Raw genomic sequence first — 23,468 nt, 5'->3', positions numbered from 1 at the left:
CACCAGCAGGACCGTGTGAGGCTTGTATGAATCCATGGCCGCTGAAGAGAGAAACTGGGATGGAGAGGGGAGTCAGGGCTGCTGGATGGCCCATTCTGAGTCACTGGAAGAAAAGTCTCGGATTGAGAGGCAAATCAGGGATGCTCAATTGTCTCCACTGAGGCACTGGAGGGAGGTCAGGGACAGAGAGGGGAGAGTCGGGGTTGGAGAGGCGAGAGTCAGGGATGGAGGGGGGAAGAGTCAGGGATGGAGAAGCGAGAATCAGGGATGGAGGGGGGAGAGTCAGGGATGGAGATGGAGAGGGGAGAGGTGGGGATGGTGCAGAGAGAATCAGGGGTGTTGCATAGCCTATGCTAGGTGACTGAAGGGAAAGTCATTTCATTCAATTGTATTTATTGAGCACTTACTGTGCTCAAAGCACTGTACTAAGCAATTGGAAAGTACAATACAGCAATAAAGAGAGACAATCCTTGCCCACAACAGGCTCACAGTCTAGAGTAGGGGAGACAGACATCAATACAAGTAAATAGACAATATAAATAGAATTATAGATATATACATATATAAATAAGTGCTGTGGGGAGGGGAGGTGGGGGAAGAGTAAAGGGAGCGAGTCAGGGTGAGGTGGAAGGGAGTGGGAGCTGAGAAAAAGTGGGGCTTGGTCTGGGAAGGCCTCTTGGAGGAGGTGTGCCTTCAGTTGGGCTTTGAAGGGGGGAAGAGGGACTGGTGGATTGAGTAGGGAGGGATTTCCAGGCCAGAGGTAGAACATGGGCCAGGAGTCGACAGCAAGACAGGCGAGATTGAGGCACAGTGAGAAGATTAACACCAGAGGAGAGGAGTTTGTAGGATGGGCTGTAGAAGGAGAGAGGGGAGGTGAGGTAGGAGGGGGCAAGGGGATGGACAGCTTTAAAGCCAATATTGAGGAGTTTTTGTTTGACACAGAGGTGGATAGGGGGCCACTGGAGATTTTTGAGGAAGGGGGTGACATGCCCTGAACTTTTCTGTAGAAAGTCAAAAGTGAGGAGGGAGGGAAGAGGCAGGGATGTCGGATGGACTTTGCTGGGTCAGTGAGGGAGAGGCAGGATAGGGAGGGGAGAAGTTAGGTGCTTTGGATAGTCCATGCTAGCTCACTGGGGGAGTCAGGAATGAAGAGGGAAGAGTTAGGGGTGCTGGGTGGCTCATGCTGGGTGACTTGCCCCTTCTAGACTGTAAACCCGGTGTGGGGCGGGGATTGTCTCTCTTTATTGCTGAACTGTAGTTTCCAAGCGCTTAGCACAGAGTTCTGCACACAGTAAATACAACTGAATGAATGACTGAACAGAAAGTCGGGGGAGTTGTTGTGTAATCCGTCCCAAATGTGCTGATCTACTCTGTCTCTCCCTAAACTCACAGTGGGCAGGGAGTGTGTCTGTTTCTTGTTTTATTGTACTCTCCCAAGCGCTTAGGACGGTACTCTGCATACAGCAATTGCTCAAAAAATACAACTGAATGAATGAATGAAGCAACCAACAGCCGGTTCCTCCAAGAGTCCCAGGCCCCCGGGGCCAGGTGGGCCGGACCGCGGTGGGACTGACCCCGGCAGTGGGCGGGGCTCGGAAGCCCGGTTTCGGCCGAGGGTGGGACCTCGAGTCCAGCAGAGGGTGCCCCCTTTTTTTTAATGGCATTTATTAAGCGCTTACTATGTGCAAAGCACTGTTCTGAGCGCTGGGAGGATTACAAATACGAGGTGATCAGGTTGTCCCACGGGGGGCTCACAGTCTTAATCCCCATTTTACAGATGAAGTAACTGAGGCCCGAAGAAGTGAAGTGACTTGCCCAAAGTCACACAGCTGAGAAGGGGCGGGGCCGGGATTTGAACCCATGACCTCCTTCTAGACTGTGATCCCACCGTCTCTCTATGTTGCCAACTTGTACTTCCCAAGCGCTTAGTACAGTGCTCTGCACACAGTAAGCGCTCAATAAATACGATGGATTGATTGATTGACTCCAAAACCCGTGCTCTTTCCACTGAGCCACGCTGCTTCCACGCCGGTGACTCAGGACGAGAATTGGGTAGGGGGTCTGGGGCTGAGCCTCCACCCTGCCCTCCCCTCAATCTCACGACCCTCAACTCCTCCCCCACGTCGGTTGCTTCAGACCCCCTTAACGGCGGCTCTCAAGTCCAGCCGCCGCTGTCAATCACTCCGCCCACGCTAAGCAGGTTCTGCTGCCCCCTCCCCACCCTCAGCCCCTCTCAATCAATCAATCAATCAATCGTATTTATTGAGCGCTTACTGTGTGCACAGCACTGTACTAAGCGCTTGGGAAGTACAAGTTGGCAACATAGAGAGACAGTCCCTACCCAACAGTGGGCTCACAGTCTAAAACGGGGAGACGGAGAACAAAACCAAACATACTAACAAAATAAAATAAATAGAAATAGCTCTCCCTTTCCCACCCGGGAGACCCCCCCCCTCCAATCTTTCTCTCCCCGACCCCGGGACCCATCTACTTTTCCTGCCCTTCCCCGGCCCCCGCTGACCCCACTGACCTTTGACCCCCTGCTCGGGCGCTCTTGGAGAGGGGCACGGGACCTTGCTGACCGGGCCACCGCCGGCCCGGACCCGGGAAAAACTCGCGTGGAAAAGGGGATGAGGAAGGATCCAGGGCCCGAGGATGGTAGGGGGAGAAAGTGAGGACGAGGCTGCCCACGTGGCTCCCGGCGCGAAGACTTCTACCTGGAGGCTGCCGAGGTCAGAAAGGGGCTGACCTTTGACCCTAGGATGCGTCCGGATCACCCCACGGGGGAGGGAAAGGCCCAGACCGAAACCGCCCGTAGCTCCCAGCCCGGACCGAGACGGAAAAGAAGTTTCTGCTCGACGCTCCGCCCCCAGGCCCCGCCCCTCCCCGGTGTTCGCACCCCACCGCAGACACACACATTACATACACACAGACACACGGGCACACACGCCCGAGCGCTCCGGACCGGTCGCCCCCCGACCCACTTGCCCCCTGCCATGGGGAACTCGAGCTGCGTCCCGCAGGCTCCGGCCCGGTTCCGCGCCTCCTTCTCCAGGAAACCGTCGCTGAAAGCCCAAAGGTAATTGCTCCTGGCCGGCGGGGAGGGGGATTCCCGTCGGACAGACACCCCCGGCCCGGCTCCGGTCCCTCTTGTTAGCCACCCGCCCCCTCCGGCCGGCCTAAGGGTCTCCGCCCTGCCCCGGTCCCCCAAAAACCGCCCCCTCAAACTCACTGCACTGGGGGGGTTCCCTGCCCGGGACCCCCAAGGGAGAAGCCATGAATCTGGGAAAGGTCCGAGGGTCGATGTCCGGGCAGAGCCACCGGGACCGGACTCCAACTCTGCCCCCAGAAAGATAATAATAATGATGATGGGATTTGTTAAGCGTTTACTATGTGCAAAGCACTGTTCTGAGCGCTGCGGGGGGAAACAAGGTGATCAGGTTGTCCCCCGTGGGGCTCACAGTCTTAATCCCCAATTTACAGATGAGGGAACCGAGGCCCAGAGAAGTCAAGTGACTTGCCCAAAGTCACACAGCTGACAAGTGGCGGAGCCGGGATTAGAACCCATGCCCGGGCTCTTTCCACTGAGACACGCTGCTTCCCGCGCCGGGGTTACTTTGCTGTTGTTTAACCAGGGGAGTCCCAGGACCGGTTGGGCTGGGGTCGCCCTGTCGGTCTCCCACAGCCCCCACTCTCTCCCCTCAGGGAGGACAGTTTGAGGAAGCTGACCGGCCTGTTCGGGGGTGATGCCGGGCAAGAGCGAGACACCACGGCGGACAAGATTCTGTACTACATCCCCGGGAAGGTGAGTCCCACCCAGGCACACACACCCCACCTCCTCTTACCTGAGGAAAACCGGCAAAGGACTGATTTATGAAGTGTGACACCGGTGGGGCGGGGGAGGTGTGTAGGTGGGTATGTGTTGTGTAGCAGGAGGGTGAGGCAGGAAGCCCTTATCAGGATGATGCGTCTCTTCTCTGGGAAAACTCCTGTGCAACCAGACTCCCCTCCCCCCACCCATTCTCACTCCCCGCCCCATCATCCCGGCTGAGCTGGCTGCCTGGGGTTCCCCGTGCCCGCAGAGATACCCTCTCCGTGGCCCCCTGAGATACCCTCTCTGCCGCTCTCCATGGGGGTGGAGGGAAGAAGAGACTCTGCTCTCTCCGGGACCATTCTTTTTGTTGATTCCGGCTGCTGCCCTGGGATCCCACAGGTCTGAACAATCTCCAGCCACCGGGACCAGAATCTGGCCCTCCCTCTGCCCGGGAAAGGTCAGCAGACAGGCAGTCGGGTGGACAGGAGCCCTGATTGTTGTATTTGTAATTGTGGTATTTGCTTAAGCGCTTACTATGGGCCAGGCACTGTACTAAGCCCTGGGGTGAATACAAGCAAGCAAGTTGGACACAGTCCCTGTCCCACATGGGGCTCACAGTTGAAATCTCAGTTTTACAAATGAAGGAACTGAGGAGCAGGGAATTGAAGTAATAATAATAATAATGGCATTTATTAAGTGCTTACTATGTGCAAAGCACTGTTCTAAGCGCTGGGGAGGTTACAAGGTGATTCATTCATTCAATCGTATTTATTGAGCGCTTACTGTGTGCAGAGCACTGTACCAAGCGCTTGGGAAGTACAAGTTGGGATTCATTCATTCATTCATTCGTATTTATTGAGCGCTTACTGTGTGTAGAGCACTGTACTAAGCGCTTGGGAAGTACAAGTTGACAACATATAGAGACGGTCCCTACCCAACAGTGGGCTCACAGTCTAGAAGGGGGAGATAGAGAACAAAACAAAACATATTAATAAAATAAAATAATTAGAATAAACATGTACAAATAAAATAAGTAAATAGAATAATAAATACGTACAAACATATATGCATATATATATAGGTGCTGTGGGGAGGGGAAGGAGGTTGTCCCACGGGGTCCTCACAGTCTTCATCCCCATATTATAGATGAGGGAACTGAGGCACAGAGAAGTTAAGTGACTTGCCCAAAGTCACACAGCTGACAATTGACAGAGTCGGGATTTGAACCCATGACCTGACTCCAAAGCCCGTGCTCTTTCCACTGAGCCATGATGCTTCTCTTGCCTTGCCCAAGGCTACATGGCAAGTTTCGTGACTTGCCCAAGGCCCCACGGCAGACAATTGGTAGAGTTGGGATTAGAACCCATGACCTTCTGACCGTGAGGCCCATGCTCTATCCACTACACCATGCTGTTTCTCACGCCCGATGCCTCTGCCAGCTGAACACTCTGTCCTGCCTGGGTGCAGAGCGCTGTACCGGGTACCTGCTGGGTGTAGAAACCACTTGGCACCGCACAACCCAAGGAGAAGCTGTGGCTCTCCTCACTGAGCGAAACTTGCTCTGTTCTTGTGCGGCATGGCGTACTGGATAGAACACAGGCCTGAGAGTCAGAAGGGCATGGGTTCCAATCCCAGCTCTACACTGCTGTGTGACCTTGAGAAGTCCCTTCTCTGGGCCTCAGTTACATCATCCGTAAAATGGAGACTGAGACTTTGAGCCCCATGTCATCATCAATCGTATTTATTGAGCGCTTACTATGTGCAGAGCACTGTACTAAGCGCTTGGGAAGTACAAATTGGCAACATATAGAGACAGTCCCTATCCAGCATTGGGCTCACAGTCTAAAAGAAAAGGGGAGAAACTGGAGGTTTCAGAGAGAGAAGGAAGGAATAATAATGGCATTTGTTAAGTGCTTACTACGTGCAAAGCACTGTTCTAAGCGCTGGGGGGATACAATGTGATCAAGTTGCCCCACATAGGGCTCACAGTCTTGTCCCATGTAGGACAGGGACTGTGTCTGACCCACTTTACTTGTATCCACCCCAGTGCCTGGCACATAGTTAAGCACTTAACAAATACCATAATTATGATTATTATTATTGTGCTCACAAGTCTCTACGGTTGCAGTCCCCAGATTTAAGCCTACTCTGGGGAGGAAGGGAGTTGGTCACTTACTCACCTCCCTGGCTGCCTGGACAGAATGATCATTAGGCCCAATCAGGAGCCCTGGCTTTGGGTCGTGGCGGAGGACAGTTGGGAGACACCCCCAGGAAGCAGCCAGCCCAAAGTGCAGCTTTGTTGAGGTTGAGGGAGAGAGGATGCTCACGTGCACAAGTGTATGTAATGCATGTGTGTGTATGCGTGCATGCAAGGAGTTTGCTATCTGATCTGTCTCTGTCAAGTGGGAGGTTAGGTACCTGGGTCTGTGTGTGTGGGTGTGACCCCAGGTGTGTCAAGGTGTGTATGACTGTGTGTCCACAGAGGGGCCACTTAAACACACGATTTAAGGCCCCTGGAATGTAGCAGCTCGAAATGCAGGCTGGACTGGGTTCCACTTCCCACTTCTGTCCCAGCAGGCTCTGTTCCCTTGGGTAGGTTCTTGTCTCTTCCTCTCTCTGTGCCTCATTGTCCCCCGTGGCAGTGGTGAATGCACCTCCCATACATGGATGGAGGAGGCAGGCCCTGATGCCAGGACCTGGAGACTGGGGTCAGTAGGCCAGAGCAATCACTCTTCAGACAGAGGCCCAGGGAACCCACCCATTGCCCAGGTGGGGAAGCTGAGTCACCAGAGATAATAGCCCGGGATGGTGGCTGTGTGCCCCCACACAGGGCCCTGTTGGAGCTGCTTGGGGTGGGGGGATGGTAAATGGAGGCATCCCCAGTCTTTGGCACGTCCACTGAGGGATTCATGGGCCCCCAAGTAGGAAGGAAACATTAGGGGACATCTTACCTCTGATGTACAGATTTATTACTCTATTTTACTTGTACTTATTTACTCTTCTATTTATTTTATTTTGTTAATATGTTTTGTTTTGTTGTCTGTCTCCCCCTTCTAGACTGTGAGCCTACTGTTGGGTAGGGACCGTCTCTGTATGTTGCCAACTTGTACTTCCCAATCGCTTAGTACAAAGCTCTGCACACAGTAAGCACTCAATAAATATGATTGAATGAATGAATGAATCTTCTGAGAGGCAGCTTGGCTCAATGGAAACAGTATGGGCTTTGGAGTCAGAGGTCATGGGTTCAAATCCCAGCTCCACCACTTGTCAGCTGTGTGACTTTGGGGAAGTCACTTAACTTCTCTATGCCTCAGTTACCTCATCTGTAAAATGGGGATTAAGACTGTGAGCCCCCCCATGGGACAACCTGATCACCTTGAGAAGCAGCGTGGCTCAGTGGAAAGAGCTCGGGCTTTGGAGTCAGAGGTCATGGGTTCAAATCCCGGCTCCGCCAATTGTCAGCTGTGTGACTTTGGGCAAATCACTTAACTTCTCTGTGCCTCAGTTCCCTCATCTGTAAAATGGGGATGAAGACTGTGAGTCCCCCGTGGCAGAGCCTGCTCACCTTGTAACCTCCCCAGTGCTTAGAACAGTACTTTGCACATAGTAAGCGCTTAATAAATGCCGTCATCATCATTGTAACCTCCTCAGTGCTTAGAACGGTGCTTTGGACATAGTAAGTGCTTAATAAATGCTATTATTATTATTATTATTATTATTATTATTATCCCCAACTTCTCAGGGAATGAGGCACCTTGGCCTCCTATAGTGATGTCTCAAGAATAATCATAGTTGTGGTATGTATTCACTCATTCATTCATTCAATCATATTTATTGAGCGCTTACTGTGTGCACAGCACTGTACTAAGCGCTTGGGAAGTACAAGTTGACAACATATAGAGACGGTCCCTACCCAACAGTGGGCTCACAGTCTAGAAGGGGGAGACAGAAAACAAAACAAAACATATTAACAAAATAAAATAAATAGAATCTATGTGCCGAGCACTATGCTAAATGCTGGGGTGGATTCAGTACAGTCAGATCAGATCCAGTTTCTGTCCCTCACATCTAAGGGACAGGGAGAACAGGTATTTAATCCACATTTTACACATGAGGAAACTGATACAGAGATACTGATTTGCCCAAAGCCATCCAGCAGGGAAGTGGCAGAGCCGAGATTAGAACCCATGTCTCCTGACGCCCAGGCTCTATCTACAGTGCCCTCATGCTGACCACCAAGAAGTTCTTCCTGATGTCTAAACTCAGCCTCTCCTGCTGAGCTTTTGGCCCTTACATTTTAGAGGAAAAACACTTGCCATAACTTTTCGGGCTGGTGCCAATGAGTAGAGTCCGGCCGGCTGCTCTGCCCGCTTGCCCTCCCGCTGCCTTCTCCCTACCAGGGCCTGCTGGTTCTGCCCCTTCCAGAGGGGCATGGTCAGGGACCAGGTGGCCCCCAGACCATCAGAGCATTCCGGCTAATCCCTCTGTGGCCTAACTTGTGCTGCCCAGTTGCTCGTTCGGGGCCAGAACCCGGGAGAGAGGCAAGCGAGGGACATGGACTGCTCACATTCAGTCTTAGACTTCTTTAGGGGCTCTGGGAAGGGGAAGGAGCCAAAACCCCGAGACCACAGCCCAAATGCCTTGGTCCAGTGTTCAGTCTGAGGGAAGAGTGGACAGACCGGATCCCTGGGCAGGCGGCAAAGGCCAGGGGTTAGGCAGGGTCGGGGTTTCAAAACTGTCCAGTTAATGTTAATCCAAATCTCCAGGGCCTTGGGGGCCTGGACTGGAAAAGCCGTGATTACTCTGCCCCTGCCCCCCCATTAACCCTTGACTGCTAGCTCTTGAATCCCTCTTCCCAGCTGCCCACTCTGGTGTGTGTTGAGCAGATAGGTGTTAGGGCAGCAGGAAAAGGGTCTACTGTTCCCCATGGCTGGCTCCATGGCCACAGGGAGGAATGGGGAGGGACAGGCGAAGGGAGGAGACCCCTTGAGCTTCTCCCTTCCCTTCTCAACTGCATCTGGGCCAAGAGGAGTGCTTCATGCCTGCAGCTTGGGGAGGGGTGGAGGGGGCAGCTGGGCGGCTCCCTGAAGCCATTAATTACCAGCTCAATGGGCATGGTCTCTTGTAGGGCGTCCCAGGCTGGTGGCTGAGCCGGGATGGGTGTGCCCAATCCCAGCTCCCGGGCCGGGCACCAGCCCTGCTGCTCCAGGTAGAACCAGTTTCCTTCTAAAAGGAAAGAAGATGGTGGCGTTGAGAAAGAAAACAGCCTGGACCTACAGCAGGTGGGATTGAGGCTAGACATCAGGAAGAACTTCCTGACTGTCGGTGTTGGGTATCGCCTCAGCAAGGGACTCTGATCTGGGGAAGGGCCACAGCCCAGACACTTGGCTAAAATTCCGGGGAAAGGCCCCAAATGCACCCACACAAAACAGGTATCGACTCCCCGCAGAGAAGGGAAATTGGGGGCCAGGACTCCTGAGTCCTTCCTGACTTTGTCCCTGAACTCTGTCTGCACCACTGCCCTGGTCGGTCCTCAATCTGAACTGCCAGGTTGACACTGGTCAGAGCCAATCAGTGATGATTTTGACACCTGTCTACATGTTTTGTTTTGTTGTCTGTCTCCCCCCCTTCTAGACTGTGAGCTCGTTGTTGGGTAGGGACCGTCTCTATATGTTGCTGACTTGTACTTCCCAAGCACTTAGTACAGTGCTCTGCACACAGTAAGTGCTCAATAAATACAATTGAATGAATGAATCAGTGAGAGAGAGGGAGAGCTGGACAGCCCTACATAGCCGTAGAGATGCCAATATGAGCCCCTCCCCGCCCGACCACCTCCTCACCCTCATGGCCTTTAACTCCTGCCCCTTTGGTAACACCCAACTTGCTGGCAGAGTGGCACAACAGGGACAAAATGAGGGTAGACGTGGCAGAGTCTCTCAGCCCCTTCCCCAACACCCTACCTACCACACCCTATCTGAAATCTCACTGATGATGGGGTGGTTGTCCTGCACCCCCATGTTGCCCTGGCACATCTAGGGATGGCTCCCTCAACAGGCCGGCGGGCGTGGAGACCCTGCCCCGCGGGGGCCCAGGTACGCAGGAAATGCGGGGCTGTGGGGTCACATTCCAGAGATTTCCCAAGTCTAGGAGAAGCCTCGCCCCCTGGAAAAGGACCTGGCACTTACCCTTCCGTACCTCTGCCCAGCTCAGCCCAGGACCCACTCCACCCCCTGCCCCAAAGGAGCAGTGCCCTCCAATAATAATAATAATAATGGTATTTGTTAAGTGCTTACTATGTGCAAAACACTGTTCTAAGCACTTGGATGATACAAGGTGATCAGGTTGTCCCACTTGGGGCTCACAGACTTCATCCCCATTTTCCAGATGAGGTAGGTAACTGAGGCACAGAGAAGTTAAGTGGCTTGCCCAAGGTCACACATCTGACAAGTGGCGGAGCTGGGATTCGAACCCATGATCTCTGACTCCCAAGCCTGTGTTCTTTCCACTGAGCCACGCTACTCCAACTGCCCACAGTCTAGCTCTGCCCTCCTTCCCCACTCCACCAGCCTTGAACAGCCTTGAACCAACCCGGCCTTGGAGAACTCTTGTGAGAGCTGTGCTCCTTCCTGAGGAACTGACTGGTGGGTGCAGAGGGATGGTGGCAATGTTCACTGCCCCAATTCCCCCTCAAGGCCTCCTGTGGCCCACCTACACCCCCTCCCCCCATACCACTAAAGGCCAGGGACTGGGCTGGGGCCAGGGAGGGGAGGGATCAGGAGGGGCCGGGAGTAGGGGCAGGCAACGGAAGAGGCTGGGAATTGGGCTGGGGGCTAGGGATGAAGAGATTAGTAGGGATCAGGAGTTGGAGGGGGTGCTGCCAGGGATCAAGAAGCCAGGGGCTGGGGCAGGGACCTGGAAAAGCTGGGTCCTGGGCCCGGGGCTGCTGGTGGAGGAACCAGGAGGGACTGGCGGCTAGGGAGTACAGGGCTTGTTGGGAACTAGGGACCAAGAGGAGCTGGGGATCAGGAACATTGGCAAGGATTGGGAGAGGCTGAGTCCTGGGCCAGGGGCTGGTGATGGAAGATTCAGGAGGGACTTGGCGGGGACCGGGGACCAGGAGGAGCTGGGAACAGGGGCTGGCACCAGGAGAGATCAGGGATAACGACAGGAGCCAGGAACAGGGCCTTCCTGCCCCCTTTTTTCCATGACCAATCTGTCCAGTTGCTTCTCCCCATTGTGAGCTGGGATTGTCTTTATTGCCGAAATGTACTTTCCAAGCACTTAGTACAGTGCACTCAATAAATATGATTGAATGAATGAATAAGGAGGGGTAAGGGCCGGAGTGGCGCTCCCCTCTGGACCGCGAGTGCTACAGGGTCACTAGCCCAGGGCATGATCAGCGAGAAACACCCTTCTGCCCCACACCAAAGTGTGCCACCTGGCCCCCACCTGCTCTGGGCCTGAGCCGCCCTGCTGCTCTCTCTTGGGCTAGGACATTGCTGGCCAGGAAAATCAGAGAAGGAGCTTGGACCAACAGTTCCCGAGTGTATCCAGGAAGGGTCATCGCTGGACCAGCGTTCGCAACCTGGGCAGCATTGTCCACTACGCCAAGGTCAAGTTCAAGTTCCAGCACTGCCAGGTGGGTGCCAGGTCCTCCACGTGACTGGGAAGGGGCTGAATGATCTGGGAAACAGGAGTCAGGTGGCTGGGGTTTCTGGGTGACCCTTTCATGCCGGCCCTTCTTTCTGGTTGGGGACTGGGACAGAAGTCTGACCTCTGACCCCCGACCCATGTTGGGGAACAGTGAATTCCGAGTTAGGCTCCAGGAGCAGTCCAACACCGCAAGTCCATTTTGGGATGAGGTGGGGGGCTTGGTTGAAGCTTCTGGTTCTACTTTGGGGGGCACTGATCCTTGATGGCTCCCTCTCCCTCCCCTCCCTCCCCTCACTGACACCCAGCACAGGCAGAGGCTCAGCAGGTGTTGGTTTAGGAATGCCAAACTCTCAGGAAAAACTTCTCCCCCTCTAGACTGTAGGCTTGTTGCAGGCAGGGAATATGTCTGTTGTTTTATTGTACTCTCCCAAGCACTTAGTACAGTGCTCTGCACACAGTAAGTGCTCAATAAATACGGTCTACTGACTAACCCTGTCACCCTGCAGGAAGTGAACGACTGTTACTTGGAGCTGTTCCAGAGTCACCTGCACTTTCAGGCCCTCAGCCCCGATGGACTGACTTATCAGGTGGGTTGGGGTGGGGCCGGGGGCTGGGACTCGGGACTGGAGTCAGAGACCACCAGAGTCCAGGGACTGGGCTGGGGACTGGGGAGTGGAAGGATCAAGAGGGGCCGAGAATCGGCCGAAAATGGAAGAACCTGGGGATTGGCTTGGGGGCCAGGGATGGAGGGGCTAGTAGGGATTGATGATGATGATGATCGTCATCATCATCAAGAAGCAGCAGTGAAGAAACAGTGTGGCTTAGTGGAAAGAGCATGGGCTTGGAAGTCAGAGGTTGTGGATTCTAAGCTTGGCTTATCACACACTTATCAGCTGTGTGACTTTGGGCAAGTCACTTATCTTCTCTGAGTCTCAGTTGCCTCATCTGTAAAATGGGAATTAAGACTGTGAGCCCCACGTGGGACAACCTGATTACCTTGTATCTACCCCAGTGCTTAGAACAGTGTTTGGCACATAGGAAGTGCTTAACAAATATCATCATTATTGTTATTATTGTTATTCTATGATCATGGTATTTGTTAAGCGCTTACTGTGTGCCGGGCACTGTATTAAGTGCTGGGGTGAATACAAGCAAATCAGATGGGACATAGTCCTTGTCCCACATGGGGCTCACAGTTTCAATCCCCATTTTACAGATGAGGTAACTGAGGCACAGAGGAAGTGAAGTGACGTACCCAGCGTCTCACAGCAGATACGTGGCAAAGTTGGGATTAGAACCCATGACTTGACTGGGGGCTGGCAGAGACCAGGAGGGGCCGGGGGCCGAGAGCTGGGACAAGGACTGGGAGAGACCGGGTCCTGAGCTGGGGGCTGGTAGTAAAGAGACTAGGAGGGACTGGGGGCTAGGGGAGGAGGGTTCGAGCCAGACCAAGAGGAGCTGTGAGATGGGAACAGGGGCAGGGATGCAGAGAGGCTTGGTCCTGGGTCAAAGGCTGGTGGAGGGACTGAGGGGGTCCAGGGACCAGGAAGAGCTGGAGGCCTGGAGCAGGGGCCGGGACCTGGAGAGGCCGGGGACAAGCCGGGGCTAGGGCATATAGGGATCAGGAGAACCGGGAACTGGGTGGGAATGTCACTGCTTCTGTTAGTTTGTTCCTTGAAGTGAACCCTCTCCTTTCCCTACATCAGACACGCAGTGTAGCCTGGAGAAGCAGTGTATCCTAGTGGATAGAGCACAGGTCTGCAAGTCCAAAGGACTTGGGTTCTAAACCCGGCTCCGCCACTTTCTGCTACGTGACGTTGGACAAGTCACTTAACTTTTCTGGGCCTTAGTTACCTTAGCTGTAAAATGTTCATTAAGACCATGAGTCCCTGGGAAGGCAGGGTAGGGGTCCATAGGGCCCAGGTGATGCCCATTCACCCCAGATCTGCTCTGGCCTGCTGGCCCTCCACAGGGACTCCTGCCACTGAAGGACCTGAGCATCTCTCGGCTGGCAACGGAGAACCACGCCTTCCAGATCACAGGTACTGGATGGAGCAGGGTGGGGTGGGGAGCCCATCCCGGCAGTGCCCACAGTATGTGAGCTCTCGGCGGGAGGGAGGCAGGCTGATGTGTCAGCCGGTTAACAGCCATTGCCTTAGGTACTCGAATGGGAGCAGGATGGGGTTAGAACTTGGGGATAAAGGAGGGAAACATTCGCCCTGTTCAATCTCACCCCTCCTGCCAGTGATTAGAGCTCCCGGGGCCCACTGGGACCTGGAGTTGCTATGCCACAGGCAATGGTGTGCGGGACCTGACCCCGCACTCGCAGCTGGGCCTCTCTGAGCTGGCTCAGAGCACAGGTTCAGAGTGAGTGATTGATGGGCAGGGCAGGAGCTGGACCGGGGCGGGGGTGGAGGCAGGGGCCGGGTGCCGAGGGGCAGGGCAGTGGGGAATGCACAAGGTAGGAAGCAATGATGGAGGAGGTGGCCGGAAAGCAGAGCAGTGAGTGGTGGGGAAGAGGTGGGGGCAGGGCAGGGGCTGGTGAGGAAGGGACAGGGTAGAGAGAGGGTGGAGGGGCAAGACAGCAGGCAAGAGCAGAGCAGGGGCTGGGGAGGGGCGGGAGCTGGAGAGTAGGGCCGGATATGAGCAATCCTGGCCAGTGACTGATCCAGGCAGCTGGGGGTGGAGGGCGGCAGGGAGCGGCTCCAGCTGTTTCTACCAGAGGACAGATGTGCCCGGAGGTGGCTGGTTTGGCCCCTGGTGGGGGGCAGGGGAGATGGGGGAGGCTGGCCGGATCTCAGCCCGGGGTGTCCTGGTGCTGCCATCAGCCCCGTGCGCCGGAGGAGAAGGAGTGAGGGCTTGGGGGCAAAGACTAAGGGGTGGGCGGCTGGATGAGGGTCCCTTTGGCGTCATGCTGAGCCTTCACCCCACCTGCCCGCTGCTCCCCCAGGGCCCCTCCTGAACCCGCTCCTCGTGCAGTGCCCCAGCGAGCTGGAGCTGTGCCAGTGGCTCTTCCACCTCCAGAAGCAGATCGAGTTCAGCACAGGCCCCCACGCCCGCCGGCAGTCCCCATCCCAGGTCTGTACCTTGCACCCACCCTACCCGCCACAGTTCACACTCCCAGCTCTCCATCCCCATTCCTCACCACCGGTCCCAGCCCTCAAGGACCGGACTGGACATGAGCTGGTTTATGATCCGGCTGGCCCCATGCTAGAAAATCTAAGGGCAAAGGGCACGGCCATGAAAACCTTCCCCCGGCCCACCCTCCTCTTCCCCTCTCCCCGCTTCCCAGCACAATCCCATTCATTCATTCATTCAATCACATTTATTGAGTGCTTACTGTGTGCAGAGCACTGTACTAAGCACTTGGCAGAGTATAATACAACCATAGACAGACACATTCCCTGCCCACAGTGAGTTTACAGTCTAGAGGAGGGAGACAGACTTCAATACAAATAAATAAATTCATCAATGCAATAAATCCCAGCAACGATAAAACCGCCTCCGGGCTCTGGGGGGCTGGAGGGGCTGCTACCCCTCACAGTCCCTGGGTCCATCGGGATTTCCCCACCCCTTACCACCACCATCCCCGGGCCTGATGCTGAGCGTGTCTGGCACTGCAGGTCTGGGAGACAGATGGCGGCCTGAGGCAGGAGGCCCTGCGGTGGTCAGTGCAGCATCAGCCCGTGCTGGGCTGGGAGGGCAGCAGGAGGGAAACGCTGGGCGACATACTCTGTGTCTCCAAGGTGAAGCTGCAGCATTTACCTTTCCAGGTGAGGCTGCGGGGGTGGGTGGGAAAGGGGTGGGGGGGAGGTGACTCTGAGTCATCCTTTTCTAGAGACAAAGAGCTGAGCTTACTGGTGAGCAGAGCCCGGCAGAGACTGACCTAATTACCTTGCAATGCCCCCTGCTCCCCTCCCCCTCCCCCCAGGCTATCCAGGGGCTAGAATCCAGGATCCAGGGGCTTCCAAGAGGACGAGGGGATTTTCACATTCACCCAAGGCTGTGGGGTGGGGGAACTCCTAATAATAATAAGAAGAAGAAGAAGAATGACAATTATGGTATTTAAGCCCTTCCTATGTGCCAGTCACTGTACTAAGTGCTGGGGTGAATACAAGTCTCAATCCCCATTTTACAGATGAGATCACTGAGGCACAGAGAACTGAAGCGACTTGCCCAAGGCCACACAGCAGACAAGTGGAGGAGCTGGGATTAGAACCTAGGTCCTCTGATTCCCAGACCTGTGCTCTATCCACTAGGCCATGCTGCTTCTGAAGGGTGAAGGAGCAGGGATCGAGAGCGTTTCAGGAAACTGGACCCCTGACCCCTGACCCCCAACCCCACCACATCCTGTTTTTTTCTGTTTGGTCCCCAGGAGCAGCACAATCGGATCCTGATCCTGTACCCATCCACGCTGGTCATCATATCCGAAGAGCCCAGCGGGCTGCACTTTAAGGTGGGACCTTCCCACCCGTTGCTGTCGGGTGCCCCTATTCCCCAGCCTATCCTTGCCAGGTTCCAGGGAGCACCACAGCCCTTCTGGGATAATAATAATAATAATAATAATAATAATGATAATGAAGGTAATTGTTAAGCACTTACTATGTGCCAAGCACTGTTCTAAGCACTGGGCTAGATACAAGGTAATCAGTTTGGACATAGTCCCTGTCCCACATGGAGCTCACTGATTTTGCAGATGAGGTCACTGCTGCACAGAGAAGTAAAGTGATGTGCCCAAGGTCACACAGTAGACAAGTGGCAGAGCCGGGATTAGAACCCACATCCTCTGACTCTGAAACCCATGCTCTTGCCCCTGGGCCCTGCTATTTCTTGCCCAGGCTGGGATGGGGGTGGGCTGCTCAGTCCCAGGCTTCTCCCTGGGACTTGGGGGCGGGGCAGGGGGCTGGACCCTGAGCTGGGGGGATAGGAAACCTCATTCCCTCATTCCCTTTGGGCCCCGTGGAGACTGAGTACCTACTCTGTTCCTTGCACTGGGCTCACCCACGCTGGGGTGGGAGACAGATGGCTTTTGGGAGCCAGCCCTGCCCTGGATCGAGCCAGAGAGCAGGCACAACAGGTAGCCAGGGTTCAGTGTAATCAGGACTACAGATTGGGGAGAAATAAGTAAAAGTACTCAAGTGCTTACTATGTGCCAAGCACTTCACTGAGTGCTAGGATGAAATACAAGATAATTAAGGTCCAACGCAGTCTCTCTCCCACATGGAGTTCACAGTCTAAGTAGGAAGGAAAAAGCAGCTATCTACTTTAGGGAAGTCAAAGGCAGAGAAATTGAGAAAACTGAGGGTCCCTAGGGCTCTCGGGGGAGGAGGCTTCTGAGTGGTCCAGCCCCAGCCCTGGCCCAGCCCCAACTCTGGACTTGGTTCCAAGCAGGCAGATTGAGGGCTGACGCTGGGGAAGCAGAATCATTAGGTTCCAGTGAGAACCTGATTTTCCAGACATGCCTGGGCAGGTCCTTCCCCCTCCCACCAGGCGTTGCCTCTTCCCTGCCCAGAGCCCTGAGCTTGGGGCAGCCTGGGAGGACCAGAGCCAGAGGCAGGGCCAGAGCAGGGGCCTGGGCCAGGACCTAAGGAACGGCAGCCCCTCTCCCTCCACTGAAGCCCAAATCCCCCCTGATCAGCCCCAGGCAGGGAGTGGGATCCTAGCCAGCAGTCCCTTTGGAAAGGAGGTCTCCAGAGTGCAGGGATTTTGTGCTCCCAGGGCACAGCAGCATCACAGGTGGCTGAGCCATCCACCATCCGAGCCCTGAGGGGGTTAAGTCGCTGGCCCCTCAGGCCATCCATGGTCAGCATTCCCCCACTTGCCCCCTAGACTCCTCCGGTCCAAATGCCCCCCTATCTAGCCTAGCTCTTGACTCCTCCCAGATCTAGGGCGAATGACCTAATCACCCAAGAGTGCCAAGGCAGGGGAAGGACCTGGTTCCTTAGCCCAGGGTGTTTCTGATGTCTTGCTCCCACTTGCAGGGGGAGCTGCCCCTCAACTCAGTCCAGCTGAACTTTGAAGAGGACGGGAAGCAGATCAGGTCGTTCCTGATAGAAGGTAGAACTCCGGGTCAAGGGATTCCCAGCTGGTTTCTGGGGTCAGACTCCTTTGGGGGAGTCAGAACCCCAGAAGTTAAGATTGATGGAGAGAAAGTATAAGTACAAAGATTCTGGAACCAAAACCAGATGAAAGCGAGTTAGAGTTCAGTCAGTCAAGCGGGCCTGGGCTAAGGCCGGGACCTCAGGATGAGGTAGGACTCACTGGGGAAGTGCCAAAGGGCAAAGGATGAAGCTTCACAGTTCTATCCCCCTGCCGAAAGCAGTCAGCCCGGAAAGGGACTCCTGACCCCGGGGCTGTTGCTTGTGCGATGGAGGTTCATCTGGTGGGTGGACTGGCCGTGAGGGACAAGGCTGGAGTGTCCAAAAGGGAGGCTTGGTCTAGTGTAGGGGAAGGTTATCCTCTGTGTTGCCCGGAGCTAAGGGAATCACATGGCCTCTTTGGGATCAAGGCATCAGGGCTTGCGTGGTGAACCCCCTCAGTCTTCCGGGGATAGGGCAGAGTGAATGGGAAATGACACCTCCTTCCCTAGAACCCCACTGAGCCCTGCTGAGGGGACAAGGCTGTCTGGCCACTGACCACAGTGGATATGCTCTGCCCCAGGCCGCCTCATCAACACAATCCGGGTCACGTGCAGCAGCTATGAAGATTACCAGGATTGGCTTCGGGGGTTCCGGGCCACCCGGATCCGGAATGGGGATTCATCCCTCTCGGGTTCAGACAGCTTCTCGGGGTCCCGGCTCCCAAACTATGCCCAGGTGAGGATGGGGGAGGGGAAGGGCGGAGAGCGGAGCAGAACCGCCCCCACCCTCTAGAACTCCCAGCTCAGAGTTGGTGGGGAGGGGAGGAGGAGCTGGCCTGCAATATGGGGAGCATGAGGGGCAGCGAGTTCCCCGCCCCAAGATGGAAGGGTCAGCCCTGTGCCATCCGATCAGTTTTCAGGAAGTGGGAGAGGCTCGCTGACTTCCGATGGTCGGACCAACTCCTGGGCCTCAGGGGGAAGGGCCGCTCCCTCCTCCCACCCCTCACAGACCAGCGGCTCCCTCCCTGACCAGTCCCTCGGCTTCCTGATGGCCAGCAGGCTGGCCGCTGACCCCTTGCCCCCCAGCTCTACCCAGCCAGTCCAGGTGAGTGGGGCGTGGAGGTGGGGCCAAGGGCTGGGGCCTGAGCCTGGGAATTGGAAGAAATCCAACATCACTGCCCCAGCTCTTCCCAGAGTCCCGTCGAGCCGGGAGAGGCAGATGGGACCAGTTGTCCTGGTCCCATTGATTGGGAGGGAGAAATCCGGCCCTCTTGCTGTGATACTGGGGGTGGGGGGGGCAGAGGGGGCCAAAGGGGAAGGCACGGCCCAGGCCCTGGGCTCTGGGTGGGGTTCCTGGCTCTGCCTCTGACGCTGGAGGGAGACTCATTGCCAGCTCCGCCTCCAACTGCCCAATTACCCCTCCCCCAAGAGCCTGGCATTGCAATTAATAAATGAATTGATCTTTCCAGTGCTAATTGGAGACACTCTCTGGAAGGTTACATAAGAGCTGGTGGGGAAAGGAGACCATGTGGCTACCACCTTGGGGATGGGTGGGCTGGGACATCTCTGGGTTTGCGGTCAGCGGTGGGGTTGGTCTGTCCCTCTGTCTGTCCCTACAGGGCCAGGCTGACTCCGGAGGGTCCAGCACAGGGCGGCGGAAATCCGGGTTCAGGAGGGGAGGCAGCGGGCGGATATCAAAGGGGAAGCACGAACGGCTTGGCCAGGCTGATCCTGGCCACTTGGAGCCTGAACGAGGAGAGGGCCTGGCCCTGGGGGCTCCCCTGCACCTGGATCTCAGCAATGTAAGTGCCCCCTGCCCCGGTCCAGCATGTGTCAGGCATCAGGTGGTGGGAGATAAAGGACCAACCAGTTGATCTGGGGCTCCCCTCCCTGGGTGGTTTGGGGAACAGGGTCAAGAGGGGAGCTGGTGAGACCCAGTTACTTGCCGAAGGAGAGGTCAGACTGGACAGCCCTTGTTGCAACCTCATCAGCGCTTAGAACAGTGCCAGCACTTAGAACAGTGCTTTGCACATAGTAAGCGCTTAACAAATACCATTATTATTATTACTATCAGTCACATCGTCTCCAACTGCACAGCACCCCCCTCCTCTCCTCTGACTCAGCCATACCTTCTCCTCCAGTTGCACAGGTGCAGTTTGGAGGAGAGTGAGGACGGGTCCCTGGAAAAGCCCCAGTCACCTCTCTATGCTGACCCTTACACCCCCACTTCTACCACCCGGCACAAAATCATGGATGTCAGCTTCCTGGAAGAGGTCAGTCCGCATCCAGGAGCGATAAAGGCTGGGTGTGGGGAAACTGAGTACCCCAGACATTCATAGCCTTGTCGCGTTGCCCAGTTTTGCCTAACCTGCCTGTCTCCACTGGCTGTTCCCGGCTCTGCCCTGGGTATGGACTCAGGTTCCAGCAGAGACGAGGTGGGGAGGAGAGGGGTTGCTATAGTATCTTTTCCCAATTCCTGTCACCCTGCCCAGGGAAGGCACAGCCACTTTGGACCTTGGTTTCCCCTCCAAAGGGTGAGGATGCTTCATAACCTCTCTGTTTCTCTCTTCCCCACCAAACCCAAGTCCTTCCAACCAAGGGGTCTGCCCTGAGTCAACGCCAGCCCTCTGGTATCTCTCTCCACAGTACCTGAAGGCCCAGAGTAAGGGGGGCCCGGAGCCTCTGAGCAGCTATCCAGTGGCCCCAGTCTCAGTCCCCAACCCTGATGGCCCCCACGCCCCTGCAAAGGAGCCCCCACTCGATGCCCCTTGGAGGGAGCCAGTGCGGCGACAACGGGGTCACAGTGGCTCGTTCAAGGAGCGGCGACCGTCCCCACAGGACAACTCACAATTGACCACGGTGAGTGCGGGAGCCCTGTTCCCGTTGGACTCCAGCAAGGGTCAGAGATATGGAGGGATGCCGTCGAAGTTCAGCAGAGATGAGTGCATTCAGGGAGAAAAAGAGCCTTAGTATAGTGTGTCACACTGGTGGACATGGAGAGACACACAGATGGAGGAATCTGCTCTTTTCGTACCAGAGGGTCACCAGGGACTGAGGGGAGGGGAGAATGGGCTGAGTATAGTGTCTGGAGCCTCTGTGAGAACTGGTTTGGTGGGACTGTGAAGAGTGGGAGGCTGGGGACTGAAGTATTCGTTGTCCCCTCACCCACGTGGTCCTAGTAGAGGTCGATAGAACTGCCCCCTGATTGCCCCCTGTGGACTAAACAGGACTGTAGCCCTGTCATGCCTCAGGTATAACCAGAGCCTCGGAAGGGCCATCACCCCCACTCCAGGGAGGGTAGGGAGGGTGGGGAGGTGTATGGTCTCCTACCCCTCCTCCCCCAGCACAGGGCCTGTCTGAGCAGGGAAGGAGGAATCCTGGTGCCCCAAGCTAGGCCAGCCTAGCAGCAGGGAACATTCGAGTCTCTGACTAGCCCAGGTGGCAGGATCTCCCTTCTAGGGTCTCAGCGGCTCCTGGTTTCCCACAGGTGTCCGGACGGGGGGACTCCTTGGATTCCCTGTTGGCTCAGAGATCAGGTAAGTGTGGCCACCCAGTCCTGGCCGATTCCAGGATCCCTTCACCGCACTTTATCCTTCACCCATCCAACCCTCTGCAGAGACAAGGCCTGGCATGCCATCTTTGTCACGGCTAGAACAGCTGTGCTTCAGGGAGTAGGGGGGTGGAGAGGAGGGTCAGAGGCTCAAGGCTGCAGGGCAGAATCAAGAACCGGGGCTGCGGCACCACCGGCTGAACGCCAGGAAGTCATGGGAGGCTCAGGGCACAAGGAGGAGGAGTGGTGATTGTAGAGTCTGGACTGTAAGCTTGTTGTGGGCAGGGAACGTATCTACCAACTCTGTTGTATTGTACTGTTCCAGGCACTTAGTACAATGCTCTGTACATGTAAATGCTCAATAAATACCATTGATTGGATTGGAATTATCGACCCCTTCTGCTTAGGCAGCATGGAATAACAACGTGATGTGTTCCCTGCCCACAAGGAACTTACACTTTACCAGGGAAGACAAATATGAAAGTATTTACAACTAAAGAGGTCAGAAATGTAGCAGACAGCCAGACTCAGGAAGCTTGGACATGTTCCTGCATCCTGCTGTCTGTCCGGCTCCTCCTTCCTCTCAGAGCATCCCAGCCCTGCCTCGCTTGGGGAACAAGATGAGGGGAGCTGGGCCTGTTCCCCGCAGATTGATTTCAGCCGGGCAGGGATGACTGGGTGCCATCTTGTCTCTGCAGGAGGTGGGGAACGGGGGCATTCCCAAGACAGATCCGGGACCCATGACTATGATGAGCTGCAAAGCGGCCGGAAAGACTTGAGCTACGACAATGTGTGGGAACCCCAAACAACCGCCCCTCCATCTCAGCGGCGGCTCCGGCCTGGTTCGCGTGGGGGTGAGAGCAGGTTCACTCAGTGGATATGAGCGGCAGGCGCTACCCTCCGCCCCCCTCTGTCTGATCCCTCCGGGCTGGTGGGCACTGAGAAGCCCCTGTCTTGTTGCTCGTGGAGTGCACAGGGGGGGGAGACTGACATCTGGATGGAGTGCAACAGCTGCGCTGTGTGCCCTCCCCCGGCTCTAAGCCCAGAGAAGCCTGGTGCTCCCTGCTGCGAGGCAGGAGTCCTTGCCCATTTGGTCCTTCACAGACCGTGACTTACTGAGTGTCCACCCCAAAACCCCAGGCTCGACTTGCACCCGGCTCCGATAGCACCCTTTCTCACCTCCGGGACTCACCCCAACTCGGCCACTGTGTGGACCAATTGAGGAAGGAGGGCTGGGGAGGACGTGGGTGACACCCCTCGCCCCTCCCCGCCCACAGACACACATAGAAACATCCTCAACTGTTTTTGGCTTTTGACCTTGTACTTGTGGCAGCAACAGGATCAGGAGACTCGTTTTTCCCCAGTGAATCTTCCTTGCTCCCACGACTGGCCCATCGTCAGTTTCTCCCCTCCTTCCCTCCCCAGAAGGTGCTAAGCAGAGGGTGGAGAGCCCTGGGGGCTTTGGTTTCAGGTTCACAGAGGCCCGGCCCATAGAAGGGTGGCCTTCTGTCTGTGTCTGTCTGTCTGCCTTCCTGCTGACTCCCGCATCGGGCTGCTGCAATAACAAGGTGCCTTTGTTCACCTCAGGACCAGAGTGTTTTCTGTGTGTGTGTGTATCTGTCTGTGCCCAGCCTCGGCCCTGCCTCCACCTTCACCCATGGACTGGTAAAGGGCAGCAGGGCCAGGTCGCGGTAGTCAGGTCTCAGTTGAGATCTCAGAGTTGGGAGCACCATAACAAGCACTTCACCACCAAAGTTGCTCTGCCCTGCTGGGAACCCTTCCTCCCCAGCCCTGCACCTACCTCTGGGGTGAAGCGGATGGTCCCGCTACCTGGAAGAGTCGCCCAGCTCAGCACAGCCCATCTGAGGCTAGGAGGGGGTGACTCAAGGGCAGAGAATTGGGAGCAGGGGTCCGCAGGGGCGCTGGCTCCTGCCCGTTCCCTGCCTTTCCCAGTCAGGCCGGAGTATGTTCACACCTGCCTCCCCCTACCCACGTTCCCTGGTGCCCCTGGGGTGGCGGGATGGCTGGAGGCGGAGCTGGGTCTGATCTCACCCCTTTGGCACCCATTGGCACACCACACTGATTTCATGTCAGGGTGGCAGGCAGACCTACTCTGTCCTCCAGCCCTAGGGAACAGTGTTGGGGGTGGGCCTGAGGGTCAGGTGGTAATGGACTGAGAGGGGGGTGGGGATCAGGTGGTGGCTGGGGCGGGGGGGGGGGGGCAAGGGGGAGGGAAGGGTCAGCTGCTTGTCACCTGTCTGACTTTTTCACCCACCCGCCACAGTTGGTGTTGGAGGGGTGGAAGAACCCAGTCGCAGGCCCACCTTTATTCTCCACCTTGGGAAACCCCCTGCCCCCCACCACACACACAA

General features: G+C 55.9%; 1 protein-coding gene across 1 annotated transcript; it reads left to right on the top strand.

The window, feature by feature from the left end:
* Nucleotides 1-2,996: 2,996 nt before the first annotated feature.
* Nucleotides 2,997-22,641, top strand: PLEKHN1 (pleckstrin homology domain containing N1). The gene is made up of 16 exons (XM_038746963.1): nucleotides 2,997-3,079; nucleotides 3,706-3,805; nucleotides 11,307-11,453; nucleotides 11,974-12,054; nucleotides 13,440-13,509; nucleotides 14,418-14,545; nucleotides 15,091-15,240; nucleotides 15,843-15,923; nucleotides 17,449-17,524; nucleotides 18,128-18,282; nucleotides 18,460-18,651; nucleotides 19,166-19,348; nucleotides 19,688-19,819; nucleotides 20,193-20,405; nucleotides 21,034-21,082; nucleotides 21,795-22,641. Exons 1-16 carry the CDS (start codon nucleotides 2,997-2,999, stop codon nucleotides 21,977-21,979), a joined length of 2,025 nt encoding a protein of 674 aa, XP_038602891.1. The 3' UTR covers nucleotides 21,980-22,641.
* The last annotated feature ends 827 nt before the right edge of the window (nucleotides 22,642-23,468 follow it).

This window comes from Tachyglossus aculeatus, chromosome 5 (assembly GCF_015852505.1).
Source record: "Tachyglossus aculeatus isolate mTacAcu1 chromosome 5, mTacAcu1.pri, whole genome shotgun sequence".
Taxonomy (NCBI): Eukaryota; Metazoa; Chordata; class Mammalia; order Monotremata; family Tachyglossidae; genus Tachyglossus; species Tachyglossus aculeatus.
The sequence above is the reverse complement of the archived record's forward strand: the minus strand, read 5'-3'. Positions and strand labels throughout refer to the sequence as shown.